Raw genomic sequence first — 26,741 nt, forward strand, 5'->3', positions numbered from 1 at the left:
CGACTGCTTTGCGGACTTGAGTTTCCTGGAACGTTATTGCCACTATTATTGTATACCTTTACCAATGTCAGTTTTCGCTATTGAATGTGATACACCAGGTATATATTCTTCATGAGTAATCTGCAGACGGTACCAAAAATGCGAGGTGCGGCTCTATCAAAGTCACAAGTAAACGACTTGGTAGATCTCACCACGGCGCTAGCAGTCTCCAGGAAGAGCATTTGTCGACAGCTAATCTGCCTTTTGATGTTTAATAACCTTGTGTATCAGTTACGGAATGAAAATCGATAAAAAGGAAACAAAAGCAATAGCACTAGGGGGAAATAAAAAGATAAAGATAACCCTGAATGGAGAAGAGTTATAACATGTAAAAAGCCTTAAATACTTCGGAAGCAGGATAGAAAGTGAGTGGAAGGACAGCAGAACAATTAATTAAAACGAGAACTTGGTGAAGAAAGCATTTTATATGAAAAGGTGAATTTTCTGCAGAAATAAGGACAATGAATTGAGGAAAAGGCTAATGCAGTGTTGTGTGAGTATTCTAATACATGATGCTTCAACGTGGACACGAAGGAAGAAAGATAAAGCAAGGCTGAAAGCTTTTGAAATGTGGACATAGCAATGATGGAAAGAATAAGAAGGGTGGAGAGAGTGAAAAATGAAGAAGTACTGAGAAGAGTGGAAGAGCAAAGGCAGTTACTGGATGTAATAAACAGAAGTAAATCAAACTGTATTGGACATATATTAAGAAAGAAGGAAAGGCTTATAAAAACGTTCTTAGAAGGGCACGTGGAAGGAAAGAGGAGGCGAGGGAGGAAAAGATTTCAGATTCTGGACGACGTGATGAACGGCAATACATACAGTACCATTAATAAAGAAGCATTGGATTACAGGAAATGGAGACGCAAAGTACCTTCTGATATAGCAGAAAACTGATGATGATACCACATATCCTTATTTTTCAGGTACTGTAGTTTAATGGTTTTATGTATAGTTTTATCCACTTGCCGTACACTTTATCGAACGTTTTTTATCATGAGAAAATGACTACTGTGTACACACATTGGACGTCCTACAGATTATTTTAACATATTACTTAAGGATGTACAGAAAGAGCCTGTGAATAATTATGAGAACCATCGATGCCCAAATCACTTAAGCTGCATCAACAGTCTGTGCAGTGGAACTTACACTGTGCTTGATGTCCTCAGTTACACAGGGGAGAATACTCTAATAAACAGAGGTGTGAGAGTGCTGTGTACTTTTATCGCCTACTCTTTCAACATTTACGTGGATTATTTAATGTTAACTTACTATTATATGATAACGATATTGTATAAATGGCAAAACCTCAAGACGAACTTGGAAAATCAATCCATCTTTTAAACTTAATTGGAAAGTATTGTAATTTTAAGATAGCAGTAAATAAAACTAAGACAATGACATTCCATGGAAAATATGCAGAAAAAAATATACCTAATTGAAGATTCCATTGGAAATATCCAGAATAAAACAATGCTCTAATTGAAGATTAAATTTTTGGAACAGGTTCAGGACTTCAGTTACTTAGGGAGCTACATTACTTTTAACGAAGATAATGGCGCAAATAATTATTAAATTACAGAGAGATCAGATTGTATGTCGCACTAGATGTAAAAAATAAAAAAAATACATGAACAGACACAAAAATGATATTTTATAAAGTGTTGGTTGTACCTGTTCTACTGTATGGCAGTCAAACCTAGGTTATGAATGGGGAAGAGTCTAGACGTATTCAAGCGGCTGAAATGAAATTTAGACAATCAGTCAAAGATTGTACTAAGGTGAAAAGGATTCATAATAAAAAGATTAGACAATACTGAATATGTTTGCAGTAAATGACAAAATAGAAGAAAACTGGAATGAACATCTTTAACAAATGGAAGAAACAAGGATGCCAAAAATGGTCTCACAATACAAACCTAAAAGAACATAGGACGGTGAGTTAATTGGCGGATGTGAGGCCAGAAGTGGTAGACAGAGCTATTCTGTGACTGTCAGAAGACAAAGAAGAAGACGACACAAGGCTATTTTGAATTTTCACTGTTCTGTATTCTAATGGTGTTGAAACAACCACAAATTTGTTTTTAATCATATGCTAAGAACAATTGTGTGATCTTGCCACCGATACCACCTTGCAGTGACTTTTAGAAATAATCATCTGCTGTCCCTCACACAGAACTTTTGCAATGCACGTAGATCCGACAGAATACAACGTATCCAAAGAAATACACACGAAATTGGTATGTTGTCCTGTATATCCAGTAGTTCTTTTTTAAAAAATGTTATGTAGTTTGCAACGTCACATAACAATTTTCTGCGAAGTAGTTGCTCTCTAAACAGCATTCCAAACGATCAAACCAGTGGCAAATTTACCTGATGTTGCTCGCACCATAGGTAACTGTTTAAAAAGGAATATCTTGATAATGTCGTTGTGGCGAACAGCACACGTCTGCTTTCGTGCGCAGCAGCTAACTTGCTGCAAAGAATAATCTGTAACTGCGGGATCCTGCAGTACAAATGTTTATGCATTGGCTAGAATTGCGAATTCATAAAATACACAAGAAACATAAAAGATACATGAGTAATTTAATAAAAAAGGATTCTACTCTAACCTCTGTAATTGATGTACACGACAGAGAATTTTGTTAAATATTTATTCAATAAACTACATCTCAAATAAACGCAAAGTGGGCGCACGATTTCCAGTTAAAATACAGACAGGAAATAGCCTTATCAAATGCAGTAAAGTCGCGTTGAGAGCGGTATGAGAATGGTAGCAGAATCCCTAAGCTAAATAGTCAGCATAGATGCGAGAGAACTAAGTCCATTTCGTGATTGCAACACATGAAAAATTCATGACTCATTGAGATTTCAACGAGATGATTTACAAATTAACACACGTGAGATAACGAGTAGAGACTCATACTCTGTCTATTCCATTTCTGTACTGTAATTGGGAAAAGAGTATTGTAGCGGCTGTTTAATGCCCAGAATACACGACCGAGTGACTCACATCAGCTCAGGCAGGTCTGCCTTCTTCCAGAACTTGACATAAAGTGCCCCCACCTTATTCAACATCTCACGTAAAAGTGCCCTCAAAAATTAAAGTCTTATAACAGCTTTATCACCTACACGATCACATAACATTCATTACCACAGGCAGTCTGCCTTCTTCAAGCACAAACGTAAAACCGTCCCGAATCGCTGCCTTAAACGCACCCTGAAAAAGTGTCCGCCTCCACTTGACTTCAGCAGTGTCTGATTTTCCACTGGCTCAAGCCATTACCACCAAAAACACATCGTTGAAATGTTCAAATGTGTGTGAATTCCTAAGAGACCAAACTGCTGAGGTCATCGGTCTCTAGACTTACACACTACTTAAACTGAATTATGCTAAGAACAACACACACACCCATGCCCGAGGGAGGACTCGAACCTCCGATGGCAGAGGCCACGCAATCCGTGACATGGTGCCTCAAACCGCGCGGCACACATCGTTCTTAAGACCTACATACAAGATTGGACTCAACTTGACCACGTCCCGCACTAAACTAATACATTACAACAGTATTTAAATAAAGAAACGTTCTAAATATATGATCACACTCAGAACACTGTAATAAAAATGAGTTGTCTTTACGAGGGACGTTTGAAAAGTCCGTGCAAAAATAAAAAGTACTTACGCGTTTGGGGTAAACCTTTTTTATTTTTCGACTTAGTCTCCTTTTAGACTTATACACTTCGCCTAACTCTGTCGTAATTTGTTGATCCCTTCCGAATACTAGGAATTGTCCAAGTCTATTAGTCGCAGTAATCACCTCCTCGTTTGAATAAAATCTTTGTCCCGCCAGACATTTCTTCAAATTCGGGAACAAATAGTAGTCAGACAGAGCCAAGTCTGGAGAATAGGGGGGATGTGAAACGAGTGGGAATCCTGATTCCATTAATTTTGCGACCACAACTGCTGAGGTGTGTGCTGATGCATTGTCGTGATGGAAAAGGACTTTTTTGCGGTCCAATCGCCGGCGTTTTTCTTGTAGCTCGGTTTTCAAACAGTCCAGCAACGATGAATAATATGCACCTGTAATAGTTTTACCCTTGAAACTTCCTGGCAGATTAAAACTGTGAGACTCGAACATGGGAACTTTGCCTTTCGCGGGCAAGTGCTCTACCAACTGAGATACCCAAGGACGACTCGCGCCCCATCAAGCTTGGGTAGCTCAGTTGGTAGAGCACTTGCCCGCGAAAGGGAAAGGTCCCAAGTTCGAGCGTCGGTCCGGCACACAGTTTTAATCTGCCAGGAACTTTCATAGCAGCACACACTCCACTGCAGAGTGAAAATCTCATTCTGGGAACATCCCCCAGGCTGTGGCTAAGCCATGTCTCCGCAATATCCTTTCTTTCAGGAGTGCTAGTTCTGCAAGGTTCGGAGGAGAGCTTCTGTAAAGTTTGGAAGGTAGGAGACGAGGTACTGGCAGAAGTAAAGCTGTGAGGGCGGGTCGTGAGTCGTGCTTGGGTAGCTCAGTTGGTAGAGCACTTGCCCGTGAAAGGCAAAGGTCCCGATTTCGAGTATCGGTCCGGCAAACAGTTTTAATCTGCGAGGAAGTTTCATATCAGCGTACACTCCGCTGCAGAGTGAAAATCTCATTCTGGAGTTTTACCCTTCTCCAGATAGTCGATGAGGATTATCCCTTGCCAATCCCAAAAGACAGTCGCCAAAACCTTTCCGTCCAAAGGAATGGTCTTCGCCTTTTTTGGTGCAGATTCTCCCTTGGTAACCCATTGTTTAGATTGTTCTTTGGTGTCAGGAGTATAGTAATGTATCCAAGTTTCATTCACAGTGACGAAACGACGTTTAAAGTCCTGCGGATTCTTACTGAACAGCTGCAAACCATCTTTGCAACACTACACACGATTCCATTTTTGGTCAAGCGTGAGCAATCGCAGAACCCATCTTGCGGATAGCTGTCTCATAACCAAATGTTTATGCAAAATATTATGTACCCGTTCACTCGAGATGCCCACAGCACTAGCAATCTCACGCCCCTTAACTCTGCTGCCATCCATCACCATATCATGGATTTTATCAGTGATTTCTGGACTTGTAACCTCCACAGGGCACCCAGCACCTTCAGCATCACTTGTGCCCATATGGCCACTCCGAAAATTTTGAAACCACTTATAAACTGTTCTTATCAAAGGTGCAGAGTCACCGTAATGTTTATCAAGCTTCTCTTTAGTCTCCTGAGGCGTTTTGCCTTCCTTGATTCACTTGAATGCCAAACACAAAGGAATAGACCAGTATGGCTGAAACTTGGTGTGCGTTGTTTCCAAAGATGCTACTAACTAAACATGACCTCGACACGTGCCGGTGGTGCCATCTCTCGGACTTCGCACGGACTTTTCAAACGCCCCTCGTAGTTTGTTTGAAAGAGTAGAGGATGTCAGTGTGTTACTGCTCCTAACGTTTCACCATAAACGCAATTATGTAACTGTTTACCGGTCATTTTGAGAGAAATATATCTAAAGAAATTAATTTTGTGAACATCCATTTAACTGGAACAAACGTACGCTGACGAGGAGCCAGTACTGACCTGGACAGTCGTGGTCGGACTGTGCGTAGGGCGGTCTGCGCACCCGCGGCGGCTGCGCCAGCGGTGCCTCCATGAAGGCGTAGTAGCCCTCCGGCGGGGCCTCGTCGTCTCCCCATGCCACCACCAGCGCCAGCAACACCTGCAACACCAGCCGACACCCTGACAATGCACAAAAATACAAACACGCATTCTGATAGTGCCAGAAACTGCATAAAAGTTTGCAAACGAAATAGGAAGGGCGTTCAGTGCAAATGCAACACCTTTTCCCCCTGGCCAATTTCGGTTTAAAAATGCGGAATTTGTTGTGGGACATAGAGTAATATTCCTACTTCAGACCCTATCATTTCATAAAGTTCCAATAGATGGCGGCGCTATGCGTAGCCTTCAAAATGGCGTCTGCAGCGGAGGTGCGTTCCAATCAGAGAGCTGTCACTGAGTTTCTTGTGGCTTGAAACACGTATGTATTCATTACCAGCGATGGCGAGGCATGACAGAATCTCTGACCAGAGAGTTATTTTATCGTTGCTAGTCTGCGCTTGACCGCGCGAGTCGACAGTTGGATAGTAGTAGCAGCCTGGTGCAGTTGCGTGTAGCGAGTCGGCAGTTGCGAGTTGCACTCTGTCTGCAGTAGTAGTCGGTCGGCAGTATTTGTAGCGAGTGGACGGTTGTACTGAGCCGGCGTCGGCATGCGTCGACGGCGTGCTGTTCTTCCGAATCTGGTCAGGATTGTGGTGGACGATGTGTATTATTGTAGAAGGTAATGAAGCAGCATTGCGCTCAGCTAATAACGCATGTTAATTGTAATTAATTTGTTCAAAAAATGATGCCCCAATAATAACCTTTTATAAAGTAACTCATTTAAAGAAAAAGATTCATTTCAATTTAAAGAATATTTCCTATGCATTTCCTCCAAGAATCAAAATTAAATATGGGCCAGCATTGCACGGAGCTGTGCCTAAAAATAAGAGCAGATATAGATGCAGTTTTACTGAGGTAAGAATTTTTGGTTTTTTTATTCAGAATGCAGGGCCGAAGGTCAGCGCAGCTGCTCTTATAAAATTTATCAGGTTTAATTATTTGTGTTGAGATGTTACATCCAGTTCATGGTTCATTATTTAATCAATATTATTGTGTGGGTTTGTGATCAATCTTCATTCCTTAACGTTAATTTTGTGGGGAGTTTACATTTGGGCTATTATTATTCTTTAATTTTGCAAGGAGGCTACGCTTGGCTCATTTTTATTATTTACATTTGTGGGAAGACAACATTTGGCACACATTTTTATTAACATTGACTTTTTAAATTTCCTGCGGGGAGGTTACGGGCTGATGACCAAAGCATTGCAGATATTTATGGGCACTTGAAGAAGTGTTTTGGAGACCTGGCAGTGAACAAAAGCACGGTGAGTTGTTGGGTGAGCGTCTGTCATCATCGCAACAAGGTTGCGCAAACCTGTACGGTCGCAACGCGAGCTGACCAATCGCATGCAGCTGTGACTCCTAAAGTGTTGGAACGTGCGGACACTCTAGTTAGAGGGAACCAGCGGATCATAATCAAGCACCACGCTGCTCAACTGGATGTCTCTATTAGTGGTGCTGACACATTCGTCCACCAGTTGGGGTGCCTCCTGGTTTCCTCGCCGCCTAACGGTACACCATAAATTGCAACGAAGGACCATCTGTGCTGAACTGCTTGCACGTTATGAGGCTGATCGTGACAACTGTTTGTGAGACATCGTCACAGGTAATGGTACATGGATTTATCACTCCGAAGAAAAAGTTCAAATCAACAGCCTTAGGCGGTAAAGTCATGGCGACGGTCCTCGGAGACTCTGAAGGGGTTATTCTGTTTGATGTCCACCCTCATGGTGCTACTCTTAAGAAATTAAAGAAACGACTTCAGTGTGTTCGTCGCCACAAAACTGCAAAGGAATTTCCTTTTCTCCATGACAAAGCAAGGCCTCCCGAAAGTCTGCGCGTCCGAGATGAGCTCGCAGAACTTCATTGGACTCTTCTCCCTCATCCAACCTACAACTCGGAACGTGCGCCTTCCGACTGCCGTCTGTTTGGCTCAATGAACGATGCACTAGGCGGGAAGCAGTACGTACGGGGGTCACTCCAAAAGAAATGCACACTATTTTTTTTTAAATCCATCTTTTATTCTACATGTTTGAAGGTTTTACAGTGTGTAGATACATCCTTTAGGAACAATATTTTCATTTCTCCACATAATTTTCATCCCTCTCAACTGCCTTAGCCATCTTGGAACCGGTGCCTGTATACCCGCACGGTAAAATTCTGGACCAACCTGTTGGAGTCATTGTTTGGCAGTGTGCACAAGGGAGTCATCTTGTTCCACGAAGAGAGTCTTCCAGTTTCCCAAAGAGATGATACTCACTTGGAGCCAGGTCAGGACTGTAAGGTGGGTGTTTCAGTGTTGTCCATCCGAGTTTTCTGATCGCTTTCATGGTTTTTAGACTGATATGTGGCCGTGCATTGTCGTGCAACAGCAAAACATCCTGCTTTTGACGATGTGGTAGAACACAACTCAGTCGAGCTTGAAGTTTCTTCAGTGTCGTCACATATGCTTCAGAATTTATGGTGGTTCCACTTGGCATGATGTCCACAAGTTAGAGTCCTTCGGAAACGAAAAACACTGTAGCCATAACTTTTCTAGCAGAAGGTGTGGTTTTGATTTTTTTTTCCTTGGGTGAATTTGCATGATGCCACTCCATTGATTGCTGAGCACAGCCTCAGAAGCAAACGTAAAATACTGTTTGAAGAAACAAAAGTTTTGTCCCTGGCTTCCAGATACTGGGACTCTATAATTAAGTAGGTTTTAGAAATAAGAACGTGGAGGAAACCTTCAAGCGAGCTCTCGACGCAGAGAAGAGCCAGTGATAATCGTCGCAATGTTTTTGGTAATGCGGGAACGGTGGCGCCACGAGCGCCGACGTTGACACCGTCTGTGACTGTATGACGTTAACACCGACCAGTCAGAAGCCGTCTTTGGGCTATATAAAGCCAACACAGCAGCAATTTTCACAGTCAGTTGCTCCTGACGAAGACGATGGTATAAGCCGTCGAAAGCTCGAGGTTTTACTCTCGAAAGACGCAGCAAGAAGTCTGAGAATGTTTTATACAATATGTGATTAATTTCGTTAATACATTCACTGTACACACGTTGCTTCACATAACCCCAAAAGTGGAAGTTTAAAGTCATTAGGTTCGAAGATTGTGGTGGCCATGACTTCAAACCAGCCCCTCCTATCCAACGCTGGGCAAATTACGTATCCGGAAACTAGCGAACATTGTTGGCGTTGTGTGGGCGAGCGCCGACTAGAAAGATGAAACCTGAGAACTGTGGCACGGCATACAATTGCAACACGTCAAGATAGTGTTTGACGTCTTAGTGTGCTCCGCCAACAAAAATGGGCCTATAACTTTACTATGCACCGGGGCACACCACGCGTTAACCTTAGCAGTGTTACCGTTCATACTCAATGAAAGTAGGAGAATTTTCAGAAACCCACATTCCGATGTTCTAGCGTTGAGCATGAGCACAGGCATGGAATGTGGCCTCATCGCTAAACAGACTCTTGCTCATAAACCGTTCATCATGGTCTACCTCATTAAGCATATCTCTAACAAATTCGAATCGTTTCGGTTTGACAGCATGCAACAACTGAAACCTTATGAACTGTAATCTTTTTTAGGCCTAATTATCGACCACAAACACGCACCGATTCTTTCGGGCTCGTTAGATAGCTATCCCTTTTAGCATCAAGACTTCCCGAAGGCCTACCAGAACGGGGTTCGTCCAGCAAACTGCAGGTATCTTTAACTGCTTATCCCACCGATTTTTGTTACTTCTGTGTGGTGGCTCTTCGTTGTACGTGAACGTTGGCCACGGATTCGAATCTAACAAGGCACAGTGCATACTGAACTTTCCTGTGTTACCGTCCACATCTCGACTGACGTGGCCTGATCCGTTGCTGCTACATGGTTCGTTGTGATGCATCAATACCTGCGCGCGCACACCGGTGAACATCGTACTACAGAAACTCTTTGCGATACTGTCCAGCGCAGCGCTAGTTTCGACCTTTCGTTTCGTTTCTTTTAGGCACAGCAAGCATTCGTAACTGCACTGTTATTTTGTACTTAGTGATAGAGTCATTCTCTCAAAGCTTCTTTTGCATATCAGGAGTTGTTAAATTTGGGACATTCTTCTTTGTTATTGTCATACACAATTCTCTTTCTTAAAACAAATTTGTGTTTTGAAATTTGTGTTTCTTAAGGAAATTTAATTTACAGTTATAAAAATGTTACCTCTGTGCAGTTGTTAATTTTTTTTTATTTATTTGTGTCAAAGGAAATTGTTTATGATAATTTCTACTTGTAATTGTAAATACATAAGGGGTGGGGGTGGGTGGTGGGAGGGAGATGGAGTTACAAAAGCAACATGCACCGCTCCTCAAGCCATTGGTTCCTACAGTTTCGGGTGTAAAATCGAATAATATTAAAAACTATTCAGGGTCCTAATAATAGAACGGTTATTACAGACACCGCTACATATGTTACCATTGTGCACCGTATTACGAGTTAAGTGCTCTGCCACTCCGTTCTAGGGTATCGCTCTTGTCGAACTCGCTGTCAGTTTTTGGTGTATGGAACCGGAACCGGTCCGAGTGAAATTAGAAACCAGAGTTGGACGGGGAACGAGATCTCCACCTGCTCAAGTTACACGTATATCTTTTGGAGCTGGTCTTACAGTACGTTTTTTCAAGGATCAGTTCAGCTCGTTCCCTATCTGGTTATCATGGTATGCAGTCTTCTTTGCGTTAATATTACTTATGAACTTGCGTAACTCTACTTACTTCTTAACAATTGTATATCGGATCTTAATGGAAATACAGAAATTCATTTTCAGGGAAATATTTCTATCGGTGCACTTAATGGATTACTTTCTGCTATTTGTTCACGCTATCTCTCTTTTTTGTACTCTTTCTATTTTGATGCTGTCCTCCAACATTTTATTATTTGTCTTTCTAGTTTATTCAATTTTTCATCTCTGTACACTCAGTGAATTGCATGATCTGGGTTACATACTCTAGTCTTTGTTTATCACTACTCTTCCAGATTAGTGAGACTTCTTCTTGCATGTTTCAACATATGTACCACTAGCCTAGCAGCTGTTCACGTAAGAGTTTTCACAAAAATATTTCGCCTTTATAGTACCTCTTCATTTCATTCCTATCTCTACACTTAATTCTCAATATTTCTCGCATCGGCACATTCTTTTTGAGTCCCTTACTTTTCACATTTTACTTTCGTAAAATGTTGTGATCGATTACAGCGTAAGAAACTTCTTCCTCGTTTCTAGCCAGAAGATGCTTTTAGCCAATCGAAGTTCTTTAGGCCTACCTCAATACGTTTCTGATGTCTTTGCTTACTGCAAAAAATACACTGTCCAGTCACGTTACTGTGATCACCTGTTAAAAGTCTCAATGAACATCTTTTGCGGCGCAGGCCACTGCGAGAGATGCAGGAAGAGAGTCAATGAGGTTGTGTGAAGTACCAGCAGGTACGCGGAACCATAACAACTCCAGTGCCAACGCAAGCTGTGCTTGATTTCTCGGTTGAGGTTCCATGGCACGAACAACCCGATCGAGGTGGTCTCAAAGATACCCGATTGGGTTTAAATCCTGGGAATATGGTGGCCACGGGAGTAGGGTAAAGTCATTCTGGTGCTCTTCGAACTAAGCACGTACACTGCTAGCTGTGTGGCACATTGCGTTGTCATGCTGGTAGACACCATCGTACAGGGGGAATAACAAACTGCATGCCGGGGTGGACATGGTCCCCAGGGATAGATACATACTTGTATTGATTCAGTGTGACTTCTATAATGACGAGATCACCCAGGGGATGCCACGAAAACATTCCCCAGACCATAAAACTCTCTCCCCAGGCCTGGACCCTTCCGACGATTGTTGCAAGGTGTTTGCTTTCAGACATTTCACGCCTGTGGATCATAATACATGATTCATCAGAAAAGGTCTCGTGTCACCCATGAGAGGAAGTCTAGTTGCAGTATTGGCGTGCAAATTCCAGCCTTCGTCGCGGATGAACGGCAGTCTGTATGGGTGCATGGAAACAGGTGTCTGCTGTGGAGGCCTGTGCGCTGCAACGTTCGCTGAACGGTCGTTGAGGAGACACTGTCGGTAGCCCCTGGGTTCATGTGGGCAGTCAGGTTGTAACTAGCCTGTTTACGTGTTTGTATGTTGGCAGCGCTATGTAGCGGTCTGACAGCGCTGTGCGCACTCTGTAGCAGATTCTGTGGCTGGTCGGACTAGCAGTTGGAGGTGAACAGCCAGCAGTGATGGAAGTTGGGAGTACGTAGTCAGCTGTGATGGAGTTTAGAGGTTAATAAATAGCAGTGTTGGAAGCTAGCAGTATTAGCGCGAGCGGACGGTCTGAATGTGTATCCGTCGTGGAGATTAATTAGTGATGATTCTATAATTTTTTTGAACTGGTTGTTGAAGTGTTGGCAGAAGAGCCAACACTGTGTTGCTAGAGGAGGCCGAAATGCACGCGTTTAATTACACGCAGACTGGCGTGAGGTCTGGAACAGTTAAGGGAATTTTTAGTAGCAAATAAAGTACGTAGTTGATGTAATACTTAACTTTAATCCATAACTGTAGAACATCGGTCTGACGGTACAGTAATAAGAAGCTCAATATAAATTGGTAAGGGCGCCTTGCTAGGTCGTAGCAAATGGCGTAGCTGAAGGCTATGCTAACTATCGTCTCGGCAAATGAGAGCGTAATTTGTCAGTGAACCACCGCTATGAACGTCGGCTGTACAACTGGGGCGAGTGCTAGTAAGTTTCTCTAGACCTGCCGTGTGGTGGCGCTCGGTCTGCTATCACTGACAGTGGCGACACGCGGGTCCGGCGTATACTAATGGACTGCGGCCGATTTAAAGGCTACCACCTAGCAAGTGTGGTGTCTGGCGGTGACACCACAGTTGTCACTTGATTAAGGTAAAATATGCTAAATACATTGTTTGCTCTGCAACAAAATTTTTCCTTCGCTAATGACATGCCTATTAATACACTCATGGCCATTAAAATTGCTACACCACGAAGATTACGTGCTACATACGCGAAATTTAACCGACAGGAAGAAGATGCTGTGATATGCAAATAATTAGCTTTTCTGAACATTCACACAAGGTTGGCGCCGGTGGCGTGGCGACACCTACAACGTGCTGACATGAGGAAAGTTTCCAACCGATTTCTCATACACAAACAGCAGTTGACCGGCGTTGCCTGGTGAAACGTTGTTGTGATGCCTCGTGTAAGGAGGAGAAATGCGTACCATTAGGTTTCCGACTTTGATAAAGGTCGGATTGTAGCCTATCGCGATTGCGGTTTATCGTATCGCGACATTGCTGCTCGCGTTGGTCGACATCCAATGACTGTTAGCAGACACGTCTCGGTCACCTCTTGTTCGCACTGACGGCACTCTGAACAGTGGACGTTATATTTCAGATGTGTTACGACCCGTGGCTCTACCCTTCATTCTATCCCTGCGAAACTCTACATTTCAGCAGGTTAATGCACGACCGCATGTTGCAAGTCCTGTACGGGCCTTTCTGGATACAGAAAATGTTCGACTGCTGCCCTGGCCAGCACATTCTCCAGATCTCTCACCAACTGAAAACTTCTGGTCAATGTTGGCCGAGCAACTGGCTCGTCACAATATGCCAGTCACTGCTCTTGATGAACTGTGGTATCGTGTTGAGGCTGCATGGGCAGCTGTACCTGTACACGCCATTCAAGCTCTGTTTGACTCAATGCCCAGGCGTATCAAGGCCGTTATTACGGCCAGAGGTGGTTGTTCTGGGTACTGATTTCTCAGGATCTATGCACCAAAATTGCGTGAAAATGTAATCACATGTCAGTTCTAGTACAATATATTTGTCCAATGAATACCCGTTTATCATCTGCATTTCTTCTTGGTGTAGCAATTTTAATTGCCAGTAACGTAGTTAGAGCCTTCAGTACTTAAAATCTTTTATTTAGCTGGCTTTATTGGCATTTACTGCATTGCTGTAGTTCGTGTAATGAAGATTTTCTGTGAGGTAAGTGATTTATGAAATGTATGGGTTATTGTTAGGATTTCTTGTTATTCAGGGCCATTCTTGTGAGTTAATCTTAAAGCAGTCAGATAGCGTTGTCCTTGAATATTGTGGATAATTAATGAATAGGAAAAGTTTGAGTTCTGTTTGACGGGGCAAATTCTGTAGGTCAGAAACGCAATGAGCCTCGTGCCTGCTTTTGGAAAGTGCCGTTTTGCCATGCATGGTATACTTTAACAAATACCCCACGCGAACAGTTTACAAACTTAACATTTTCGAAATACTTCCACTCTTGGCCCGAAAGCCAAGGTTTGTGCCCTTTTGGACAGCAGATAAGTCGCTCCGTTTCCACATTACGACAAAGACTGCACTGTTACGCGGTTATCCTCGACAAACTGTTTATAGCCTCCACTGTTAGTGCTGCGACCTGCCGTCCGTGAGTGCTTATTGCACGTTGGACGTCGAACATAAGAGATATTCACATTAATGCGACTGGAAAGTGTAAAAAGAAACTGTTTGTAGAAGTGGACTATCTTAGAAGACCCTGCAGATTATCTCTGTGAGACGACACAATAAATACAACGATTATCGAAATGACGCAAACTCAAGAAGAACGAAAGCTCACCTGGTGTGGACATATAATGCGAATGATATATGACAGATGTCCGAAGTAAATATTGATGTTACACCCTCAGGGAAGAAGGAGTAGGAGTTGACTACAGATTTCCTGGTTGGACAGGGCTCAGGAGGCCACGAGAAAAAGAGAAGCAGAAGAGGAAGCATGGGGAGACAGAAAAGGACGGCGACAGATATGAGGATTGCAGCGACAGCTGTAGAATTTCCTGTTCTGCTCGCAAATAGAGCGAGGGGAAAACGACTGTCTATATGCCTTCGTATAAGCCCTAATTTCTTCTATAATATCTTCGTGATCCTTACGTGAAATGTAAGCTGGCGGCAGTTGAATTTCCTCGAAAAGAACGTCGTCTTCCCTCCAGGGATACCTACTTGAGGTCCCGAAGAATCTCTGTAATACATGCGTGTTGTTGGAGCTATCGCACTTCTAAATTGTTTCGATGTCTTTCTTTAATACGACCTGATGCGCATTTCAAACACTCGAGCAGTACTCGAGAATAGGTCGCATTACCGTCCTATACGCGATCTTCTTTACAGATGAACCACACTTTCCTAAAATTCTCCCAGTGAACCGATATGGAATCAATTTGATATCCCCTGTCGATAGCACTTATTTCTTCGTGAGTATAAAGAGCTAGTTGTGTTTCAGAAGAACGATATTTTCTGAAACCATGCTGACTATGTGTCAATAAATCGTTTTCTTAGAGGTTCTTCATAATGTTCGAATATAGTATATGTTCCAAAACCCTACTGCAAATCGACGTTAGTGGTATAGGCCTATAATTCAGCGGATTACTCCTACTTCCCTTTATGGGTATTGGCGTGACTTGAGCAATTTTCCAGTCTTGAGGTACGGATCTCTCTGTAAGCGAGTGGTTGTATATAACTGCTAAATATGGAGCTATTTTACCAGCATACTGTGAGAGGAACCTGACTGGTATACAATCTGGACCGGGGCCTGTGGGGCTGCGGGTGGAATAATACGTTGTTAATATATAAAATGTTTTGTAATGTAGAAATTATGCATTTCCCGGCCGATTAACCATATGTGGGGCGGCGGGTGGAATAATATTTGTTGTTTAAAATGTTCCTATTATTTATGCTGTTGTTTTGCCGTTCTCAACACTGGCTCTCTAACTACAATTTTGGCAACCAGAAAGTGATTAGCAAAACGTGAAGCCTGTAATTAGAATTCCTAGTGCCCACTTCATCTGAGAAATACACTTATAGCTACAGCTTATAGCTCTGACGAATTAGGAGATTGTCTGGGATTTATAATCAAAAACGATCGTGAAAAAAAAAACGTTCTCTGTATTCTGAAAGTAACAGATGAAAAAAAAAATCCACACAATCTGACTAACAGAGCAGTTCAGAGTCTAATGCGCTGATGCAACTATAACTGTCCAAATTAAATGCTTAAATGAATGCTCGCCATAATTTGATGATAAGGTTCATCAAACGCCACGCTAAAATAATGGTAGAATGTCTGTCCCGCGGCGGCACGTGAAAATACGACATACGCAAACTGAAGATATATCATTAAAGTTATCCCAGAATTAACACTTCACTCGAAAATGATTTCATGGTTACGCGTATTCCGAGTAACAATACGGCATCCGAGGCTGTTTGTAGCAATGATACCGACGCGACGCGACTCCCGACACAGATGGTGTGCTATTCAGCGTCTGGAGAGAACTGGGACCCTCCTCTCTCGCGCAGCGTTCTTATATATAAAGCCGCGGTGCGGACGGCTAAGGGAACGCCTGATCAAATCGGCTCTCCCGACTAGCCACTGGGCTAGTAATGCACCACTTTAAGTTACCGAATAAATCATAGCTTCTTTTACTGATGGCAGATAAAGCTCTCAATTTAAATGTGCATTCAGCACACAGGTAAGTAATCATAATAAAATTCTTATGTGGCTAAGTGTATTATTTTGGGCGAGAGAATTAATTTAATTACACTACGCGCAGTAGACAAGCTCTGAACTTGCCCTTTGGAGATATGCTATCGCTATAGTTATATAGTTATTCAATTGAAACTTCTCACATCTTTGTGATTATAGCGGATCTCCATTCTACTTAAATATAAACATCCTAGCCTTATTTATTAGCCTACTTAATCTATCTTGCTTCCTTAATTTTTAAGACAAAAACCAGAAAATCATGAATTTACACTAAAATTTTAATTGTGAGATCCAAAGTACTGTTTCTATTAAATTATTATGAAAAAGGAATCTAAATATAAATTTTTAAGTCTCTAGCTCTTTTCTGTTGCGCCAATGATTTTTACAGAAAAACGTCCAAATTTCGAAAATGGTTAAAGTTATTGAACTGACATTCAACACATACTGATTTAGTTCAAATGGTTCAAATGGCTCTCAGCACTATGGGACTCAACTGCTGAGGTCATTAGTCTCCTAGAACTTAGAACTAGTTAAACCTAACTAACCTAAGGACATCACAAACATCCATGCCCGAGGCAGGATTCGAACCTGCGACCGTAGCGGTCTTGCAGTTCCAGACTGCAGCGCCTTTAACCACACGGCCACTTCGGCCGGCTTACTGATTTAGTGTTACTCCTGATATGCTAGAACCGTTTCACGTTATTTACTTGATTTTTAAAGTATTGCGCAACATTTATGACGTCAGAGCTAGTTACAGCGGACTAGGCTGGCACACAATGGAAAGACTGATGTGAATTTTATACGGCGTGAGTAGGCTGCTTCCCTACAAGGCCTTGCCTTTATTAAGTGATTAAAGCTGCTTTGTTACACCGAGGATATCTACTTCCATGTTCCTCATCTTGGCAATTATTCTTGATCTCGAAGTAATCATCAACGTAACTACAGATTCAGAGTGATGCAGGTGGCTGCGCACTGCCAGTATGTTGGACGCACCTCCTGTAACGAGAGCAGGCAGCAGGCGGGTACAGTGTTGGGGTTTTTATTAACCGCTGTTGCCCCGGGAGGCGGCGTGTTGTGGGCGCCCGGCGTGACCCCGGATCTGGCCGCCGGCTGCTCGTCGCCGGCAGCTGGCCGTAATCCGCAGGGTTCATTGGCCCGGCCACGGCCGACGGTGCTGGAGGTCTGCCAATCCGACCGCAGCACCCACGGCGCTGTCCTCGCCGACTATCCGCGTGTCACTGTGCGTCGGCACTCGTGTCTTATCACACTCTGGAAATACAGTCCCACTGACGGCCAGAGTATACGTTAACGCTCCCGACAAGCTAACGTCATCGTTTCTTGGCTCCCGATTGTCTTAATACTACGTTTATTATTATACAATGTGTCTACACTCGCTCGAGAGGACGACAGTTCAAACTCTCGCCCGGCCATCCAGATTTAGGTTATCAGTGATTTCCCTAAAACGCTCCAGGCAAATGCCGGGATGTTTCCTCTAAAGGGCAAGACCTATTTCCTTTCGTATCCTTGACACAATCCTGGCTTGTGTTCACGTCGTTAATGACCTCGATGTCGACGAGACATTAAACCCAATCTTCTTACATCCATAGTTGAAATGGAGGACAGTGGGGCGTCAGCTGGTATAAATTTATATTAAAAATGAAGAAATTCCTCCAGCTGTATTTAAGGTGTGGATTTTATTTTGGCAACTAGTTTCAACGTTGTAACAAAGTCATCTTCAGGCCCATACACTTGTTGACGTCAACTGCGTGCGGCTGATACTAGAAGTTAGTGGTGAGATACGGACGTGCTCCGTGTGGAAGGTGGTTAGTAACTTTATTCCTGCGACACTCTCATCAGCAAAGAACAACGGTCCAGTTTCTTCGCTTTCACTGAGGAAGTCATCCGTTTTTAAGGTATGCGACGGTTCAGACATGACATGTAGTAATTTGCTGGAAACGTCTTGAGGTGTGGTTGCAGTTCTTCTGCCTGGCGAAAAGCAAACGTCTCCAACACGTCTAGGTACGTTATTGCTGTAACATTCCCCTCAGCGAAGGACAACGGTCCAATTTCTTCCATTTGACTGGTGAAATCATCCCTTTTTAAGGTATGCAACCATTCAGACTTGACATGTAATAGTTTCCTGGAAAGGCCTTGATCGCTAAATTATTTATAACGCGTTTCGAGTAATCATCACCAGATAATTAGTCCGCTCCCCCGTAGCTGAGTGGTCAGCGCGACACAATGTCAGTCCTAAGGGCCTGGGTTCGATTCCCGGCTGGGTCGGAGATTTTCTCCGCTCATGGACTGGGTGTGGTATTGCTCCTAATCATCATTTCATCCCCATCTTCGCTAAGTCGTTGATGTCGAGTCAAATCGAAAGACTTGCACCCAGCGAACGGTCTACCCGACGGGAGCCCTAGTCGCACGACATTTATTTATTGTCAGATAACTTTGGCCAAAATTAACACAAAAGAAGAATTAGAAATCGCTTATACATTGCATAAATACCACAAGGCCAACGTAACATCAGAAACGAATGTAAACATTGAGTATAAGTACTTATAATACGCTTAGGGAAGCTCATGTAGGCGAGAAATACAAGAAAAATGTACATTCTCATGTGCAATCGCCGTTAAGCGTATTTACAAAAGATGTTACTTTGAGCTTTTATAATTTTATCTTCTTAATTTTGACAGCAGTTATCTGAAGATGATCACTCGATAAACGTCATAAAACAAGTATTTAGCGATGAAGTTTCGAAGGAATTTCTACAGTCGAATTGTCCAGTTGCAGGTGAGGTCGCACTAAATTTTCACTTTTGGGCTGTCTCGAAGCTTTTCCCTGATAGTGTATGTTTTCTGCGACCCAATATGCGACCGTTATGCTTGTTCACGGATCCATAAACGTGAAATGTGGCTTCACCAGAAAACATTACATCTGACAAGAAAGCAAGATTCCGGTCGGTTCGGTAAGCTCTTGCCGTCTCGCGCTACTTTCTCGAAAACAGAACGAAAGTGCCTTTGCACCATAACACTGAATTTAAATTTAGTGTACCAAAGGACATTTGTGCCTTCTGCTGCATTGCCCTTTTTGCTTGGAAGGACAGCAATCAAACAATGAAAATGCACCAAACCTTGACAAACATTAGGCAGCAATTGTAGGCCTTTCTGCACCCAATAGACAAGTCGGAAATATTTACTATTTTTAAACCGCCTCAGAAAAAAAGAGCATATAGGTGTGGGAATTCCTATTTATTATTGCATTTATATCACATTAAATGGCGTCATCGAATGACGCTGAAGGCAGGCTAAACGTCCACGCCCAGTTTTTCTTCTTCACTCATATCCACGTTCTCAAAATTTCCTTAGGTCGTACAGTTACCAATCTTTACTGAATTGCTGTTGTGCCTTGTAATAGTATTGCGTTAACTTTACTCGAGGTGCTACGTGACAGAAGCACGAAAATGGGCGATTTTTCAGAAGGAACCCTGGCCCACAAGTGATTAAGACGAAAATGACGCAGTGAAACGTGTTTTGGGATAGCTTTGTCAGTAGAACACGAGGACCTATGAGTCGTTGTTTTACGATTTAATACATTGTTGACCATTAAAATTACGATGCCATGAAGGCGACATGCAAAAAACCTGAAATGGCTTAAAGTCTACTAAGTGCTTCCATAAGAAACTAGCATTTCAGTGCAACCGCTTAAAGTACACTACTGGCCATTAAAATTGCTACACCACGAAGATGACGTGCTACAGGCGCGAAATTTAGCCGACAGGAAGAAGATGCTGTGATATGCAAATGATTAACTTTTCAGAGCATTCACACAAGGTTGACGTCGGTGGCGACACCTACAACGTGCTGACATAAGGAAAGTTTCCAACCTATTTCTCATACACAAACAGCAGTTGACCGTCTTGGGCTGGTGAAACGTTGTTGTGATGCCTCGTGTAAGGAGGAGAAATGCGTACCGTCTCGTTTCCGACTTTTATAAAGGTCGGATTGTAGCCTATCGCGATTGCGGTTTATCCTATCGCGACATTGCTGCTCGCGTTGGTCGAGATCCAATGACTGTTAGCAGAATACGCAATCGGTGGGTTCAGGAGGGTAATACGGAACGCCGTGCTGGATCCGTATCACTAGCAGTCGAGATGACAGGCATCTTATCCGCATCGCTGTAACGGATCGTGCAGCCACGTCTCGATGCCTGAGTCAACAGATGGGGACGTTTGCAAGACAACAACCATCTGCACGAACAGTTCGACGACGTTTGCAGCAGCATGGATTATCAGCTCGGAGACCGTGGCTGCGGTTACCGTTGACGCTGCACCACAGACAGGAGCGCCTGCGATGGTGCTCTCAACGACGAACCTGGGTGCACGAATGACAAAACGTAATTTTTTCGGATGAATCCAGGTTCTGTTTACAGCATCATGATGGTCTCATCCCTGTTTGGCTTGTTGTACATCCCACATTGATTTCTGCGGTTAATTCATACAGTGTTGCTTGTCTGTTAGCACTGACTACTCTACGCAACCGTCGCTGTTCTCAGTCGTTATCGGCAGTCAGAGGTATGCCTGAAATTTGTTTTTTTTCTACACACTCTTGACACTCTGGATCTCGGAATATTCAATTCCCTAACGATTTCCGAAACGGAATGTTCCATGCGTCTAGCTACAACTACTTTTCTGGATCCTAAATCTGTTAATTTCCGGCGTGCGCCTCCAATCAGGTCGGAAATCATTTCACATGAATCACCTGAGTATATGTGACAGCTCAGCCAGTGCTTTGACCTTTTATGCCTTATGTATGCGAACTACCGCCATCAGTATACGTGCATATCACTATCCCATATTTTATCTTTTATTGTATTTTTTACTGCGTCGTGCATGAACGCACAGCTACACCACATACTTTTAGTGGTGAAATAGACTCATCAGAAGACAAGTACTCACCTTGGTAGTGCGAATGACATACCCCAGTCTGTTATCGAAATTCAGTTCTATCCGATGCTCCGGGTTAGAGCCGTTGTCGCTTTCAATGGTTGCAGTTTTCTAAATTTCGCACCGTGTATTTGTTCTTTCTGCCATGCTGCATACGTGTAGTAAGTAAACTTTACTTATTCGGTACCATTATTGCTGTTGCAATTAAAATGGCTAGACGTGTAGCGAGTCGCACGAAATAATAACTCAGTGCCTCAATAACGCACTGTACACAGGGTGTCCCACCTAAATCTGCCACCTTATGTATTTCCGAAATGAAACAAAATGTGAAAAATGCAATTGTGCAAGGATGTACCTACGTCATAGAGTCACACTATGGGCAGGAATGCATGAGAAGTGGCAGAAGCCCCCTCTCATATTTCTATCTTACTCTGAGTAATTCGATTTTCCTAATTGCATGTGGTGAAAAGTTGCTATTCCTTCATGCGCGGACTTCCCACGCAGCATCTCTCGTCACCCGGGTGGTCCGGTGACAGGCGAGTTCCGCTGAGCTTGAATGGGTTAAGCCGACGGGTGTGAGGGAGTCGAGTGGATGCTTTCCAGAAGCCGACATTGTCATAAGAGCGGGAGCGACACTCCCAGATGCGCCGGAAGGGGCGACTCGGCTAGAGATTCCGATACTTTGCAGAAACTTAGTGAAAACCGTTTCTGGCGGGCTACCAACGACCCATGGGAATGACTTGTGTTCCCAAGCAGTCTTGGCGGGCAAATTCCCGCGTTTTCTGCAAAATCGTAACTGTGATTGGCTTGCTCAGGGCATAGCTCCGTGACGTAGCAAAATCGGCGCAGAAATTGGCGCCAAGAATCTCCATTGGTGGAATGGTAGTGCTTCGGCAATAGAGTGGAATTTTCCGCCGGTTTTCGAGTTGCTGATTGGAACATTTAACCACAGCCAATGTCGTGGGGGCCGGAATGTTCTGTGTTCGGCTTGTACGGGTGCTCTTGAGAGAGTCGGCTCTCGCCTTTCGGTCGGAGTAGGTTACAGGACTGAGCTCTCGCTGCTCCGGACAGCCTGCCTTCCGTTGGCTGTCTAATATACTTTTATTTAATTGTAACTGTTTGACGAAGTTGCTGAAGTTTCGACATCAACGTAACTTTCCGAGTACAGTTGGCAATTGAGCGTTCTGCGTACAAGCTGCCTATGTTGTCTGTCTTGAGCAGTTTTGGCTAAAGTTGCCTGTATCAGAGATACTGTGTGACTTCGCTTGTTAAAATCAGTCACTGTACCGTCTGTGATTGTGTGGCAAGCCTTCTTCGTCTCCCTCGGAGCAGCATTTGTATTGCTAGGAAGCCTTTAGTCTGGAACAACCAGACCAGGATAATTTGTTTCGGGCTATACTCGCGACATTATCATCACCACGACCGGACATCGAAGCAACCAACCATCGCCTCCGGTATGGCAGATCGTGTCCGTGCAGTTAAGAAGACAGCTTGGTAATGTACGTCCGCAGCACCGACAAAGCAGACAATTTTGCTAGGTGATAATCAGAGCTCAGCAGAGCGCGCCTGTTCGTCTTTTCTAACTTTGTTCTGTCTTGGGTGTTCATTGTCTGAGTTCTCACTACTGTAGCAGCAATTAATGTTGGGTTGGCTGTGTGTCTCTCTTAAGATTTGAGTTGCAAGGAATTGGCTCCACATACCACTTCGTCATAAATGTCACAATCTAGTTTAGGGACAACTTCACCTTCACAACATTTATTTGAGTATTCAATTTGAGCCAATATGATGTATTGTAAATTTTTCATGTGTTTTGTTTATTATTTTGAGTGTAGTCATAATAAATCATATTGTTATTTTGGACAGAACTTTCATTCTGTTAATCGGTAGAGCAACCCTATCATTTCTCACTATGTTAATGAAACTTTCCTTTATTTAACTTATTTATCAAATTAAATTATTGCAGGTGCCAAACTCTTTTCTACTCCACTTGCAGGGTCGATTATAGTCAGTTCGCATTTCTTTTTAATCCACGTGCAACAGCAAAAGTCGGAGTTAGAATAGGGGGGCTTAGAGCATCATTTACATATGTAGATTCTAGCAGAATTTAGTGTTAAATACACTGCTAGGCCCGGCACCTCGCAAGCAGAAATCATAAAAGTCAACGAACACACTTTCAATACAAGTTAGATTTTTTAAACAACATATGTTTTTTTCTACAGAAATGAAAACTATAGGTACAGTTTAGTGATAAACCGTGTCCTAAACACAATTATTAGTCGCTTATAGCCCATAGAAAATTCAAGTTTGTGCAACACATTCAGCACAGAAACGCACTCACAAATGACCGATAACGTCACGGCCGATGAACCTGCCTCACAGATGTTCGAAGTGATCGCCGTTTGCATGAATACACTTGTGGAGACGGTGAACAAGTAAGCGTTGTACGGACTTAAGCGTATCCACAAATATTGCCGCACTCGCAGCAGTAATATAGTTGCTGCATATCCTCTGGTGTCGTTGAGGGTTCGTGGCACACACACTCTTTCACTGCGCTCCAGAGAAAGTAGTCTAACGGCCTCACCTGGGGGGACCGGCCTGGCCGGCTCAAAACCTCCGCCGGCCGCAGTGACCGAGCGGTTCTAGGCGCTTCAGTCTGGAACCGCGCGACCGCTACGGTCGCAGGTTCAAATCCTGCCTCGGCCATGGATGTGTGTGATGTCCTTAGGTTAGTTAGGTTTAAGTAGTTCTAAGTTCTAGGGGACTGATGACCTCACATGTTAAGTCCCATAGTGCTCAGAGCCATTTGAACCATTTTTTCAAAACCTTCCCGTCCTACCCAACTGTTTGTAAACATTGCATCCACAACTTTCGTGGAAACAGGTTCGGAGTGTGTGGGGCATCCATCATGCTACGTTTCCAACCCCCCGTCCTCCGTGAGAAGTGAGTCTTGAAGAAATGATGCGTAATACCGCCTGGTTAATGTTCACTGATAAAAATAGTGACCTACAGTACGGATACCAATCATGCCGAAGCAAATATTGACACCCCAATGTCGTCCATGGGCAACTGGCCGAAGCCAGTGGGGATTTTGCGCTGAGTAGTACTGCATATTCCATAGATTCACATGACAATCATTTGTGGGCGAAGCTTCATCCATAATCAACGTATCACTTAGGAAGTCAGGATGACGTTACAACTGCTGAAGTGCAAAACGACAGAATTCGGTGCTGGATTGAGAGTCATTCCCGTGCAGTTCTTGGTGATGTGAGGTACGATCGGATGAAAGTATGCTTATGCAAAAATCTACACACATTACTACGGCTTATTCCAGAACCGCGTGCAGTCTTTCGTAAACGAACCTCAGGACTGTGCGCAACAGCAGCCAAACGGCAATTTTGTTATCTTTGTTAGCTGCTGTGTTGTAAGCTTTCTGGTTGCACAGCTAACCGTTTCCGTGAGACATGCGCAGATGATGGAAGGACGCCGTCGACCTTGGTAGCGTTCGGCGTACTCTGCCACAGCTGTGGTTGCATTTCTATGACATTCGCCGTAAATTAATGTCATATCTAGGGCTTCTTCCATTACTTTAGAACACTATATCGCCGAGACGACCTCAAATGCCACAAGCCACACCGAAACAGGGAAAGCACTGTATTTTTACATTTCGTAACTACAAGAACTATTATACTTACAGATACGACAGAAAGATTTTACTGTAGATGCAATATGGTCATCGCTTCCAACTAGACGTTACTTGATAATGGCAATAAACCGAAACAGGCCTTTCGTGTGAAATATTAAAAAAAAAACATATTACCTTATTGCAGCTAGTTTGGAGCATTCATCTCCATTATGTCTTTTAACGACGTATACTATGCTGCAGGCCCAAGAGAAAGTAAAATATTTTTAAATCATGTTAATACAAGAAGGAGGGCATTGTTTCAATAGGTTGTATTTCAAATTCTCAAGTGCATCTATAACCCGAAATCAGTAATGCACAATAAAGTCATCTGAAATACAAACTGATGCAACAATATCCTGTTTCAAATTTAATGAGGCTTTGGTGCCCATCCAGAAGAAAATATGTTAATACAGTTAAACGTACGAAAACCGGGGAATCGTTAGGACCAGACCTCTGACAATGATAGATTTGCGATTGACACGCATTTGACAGCCGCAGGAAACCTAGCTCACACATGTCGTATCGAGATTTGATCCTTGTTTCTTCCAACAACGATTCAAAGCCCTACTGACGATTTTCGGCTCATACGATACGCAAAAGATGTTTTCTGTTTTATTTTCGGAAGGAAAGTAATGGCGACCTCTGAAATTTATACCTCCATTGGTTTATAGCTGCCTCGTTGAATGCAAGTCGCCGAAGGGGAATTTTTACGAGATAAATCTGGAAAAAAAGGCCTTATTTCACGGCCATAGTGGTACGTATTGTCGCAGCTGATGAAGTAATGGTCGTACTGCAATGACGGGCGGTAAATAACGGAGGGAATAAAATAAAAAGGAAGCGTATAGACATAGAATTACTCAGAAAATTAAACGCAGTCGTTATCACAGGGAAATTCAAGGTAATTTCTGTAGCTGCCTGTAAGAGTAGAGTGACTGTACACACGGCCTAATATACGAAAATAAAAATGTAGCTTATTTGTCATGTTTTGGGTGAAATATTTGCCATTCCATGCATAACTTGTGCTGTGGAAAGCAAGGAGGTTAATTCAACGCCTCGTTGACAGCGAGGCAATTGGACACTGAACACTAACTCACTTCAAGCGTAAGGAAAAAAGTCGGTTGTAGTCTTACCAAGCAGACTAAAATTCCTCTCAAGAGGTTTAGAGATTGTACGAGAAAGCCAGTTAGTATGACAGTAGAGGAATTTCATCATCATTCCACCCGAATACGAGCCTAAGAACCCGTTTTATTTGCTTGCTACTTAAAATGTAACTTAAAAGTGTCAGTCTAAAATAGCTAAATAATTAGAACACCTTGAAACATCAGATGACTGAAACGAAGTAATGGTCTCTTAAACCAAAAGTAGTACATCAACGCCTACTTCTGATGGAGAATTATTAATCTTCACTCTGTCAGTTGCATAATATAACATAATGGCGAGGAATGAGTCATAGTTTGTATTGTAATGATAATCCAAAAGAAAAACACCCAGGTCGTCGCAGTTTATTTAGGAGTAACCACTTCCAGACGATTGCATACAACTCTTGCGTAACTCATAAGTGATTTTCCAAGTAGAGAAAATGTGTTTTCTAGAGAATAAAAATTTCAAAATGCCTTCTATGCAGTAAGTAGATAGCAAAATAGTCGAGTCGCGACGCTTTCCGTCGTTATGGATTCGGTTAAAGATGCAACGACAGCGACTAATGATTTAAGGATGAATACGCACAAAAAAGAGTTAATTTTAGAATTGAAGATGTCACTCTTCCCCCCTAGATATACTACAAGTTTATAAATA

At 43.0% G+C, this 26,741-nt stretch overlaps 1 protein-coding gene across 1 annotated transcript in view; it reads right to left on the reverse strand.

The window, feature by feature from the left end:
* LOC126262460 (uncharacterized) overlaps positions 1 to 26,741 on the reverse strand; it is a 421,346-nt gene that overhangs the window by 127,249 nt on the left and 267,356 nt on the right. Inside the window, exon 2 of the mRNA XM_049959116.1 lies at positions 5,637 to 5,775. Within this exon, the coding sequence (XP_049815073.1) occupies positions 5,637 to 5,775 (139 nt within the window). The remainder of the gene's footprint in view (positions 1 to 5,636; positions 5,776 to 26,741) is intronic.

This window comes from Schistocerca nitens, chromosome 6, assembly GCF_023898315.1.
Source record: "Schistocerca nitens isolate TAMUIC-IGC-003100 chromosome 6, iqSchNite1.1, whole genome shotgun sequence".
Lineage (NCBI taxonomy): Eukaryota > Metazoa > Arthropoda > Insecta > Orthoptera > Acrididae > Schistocerca > Schistocerca nitens.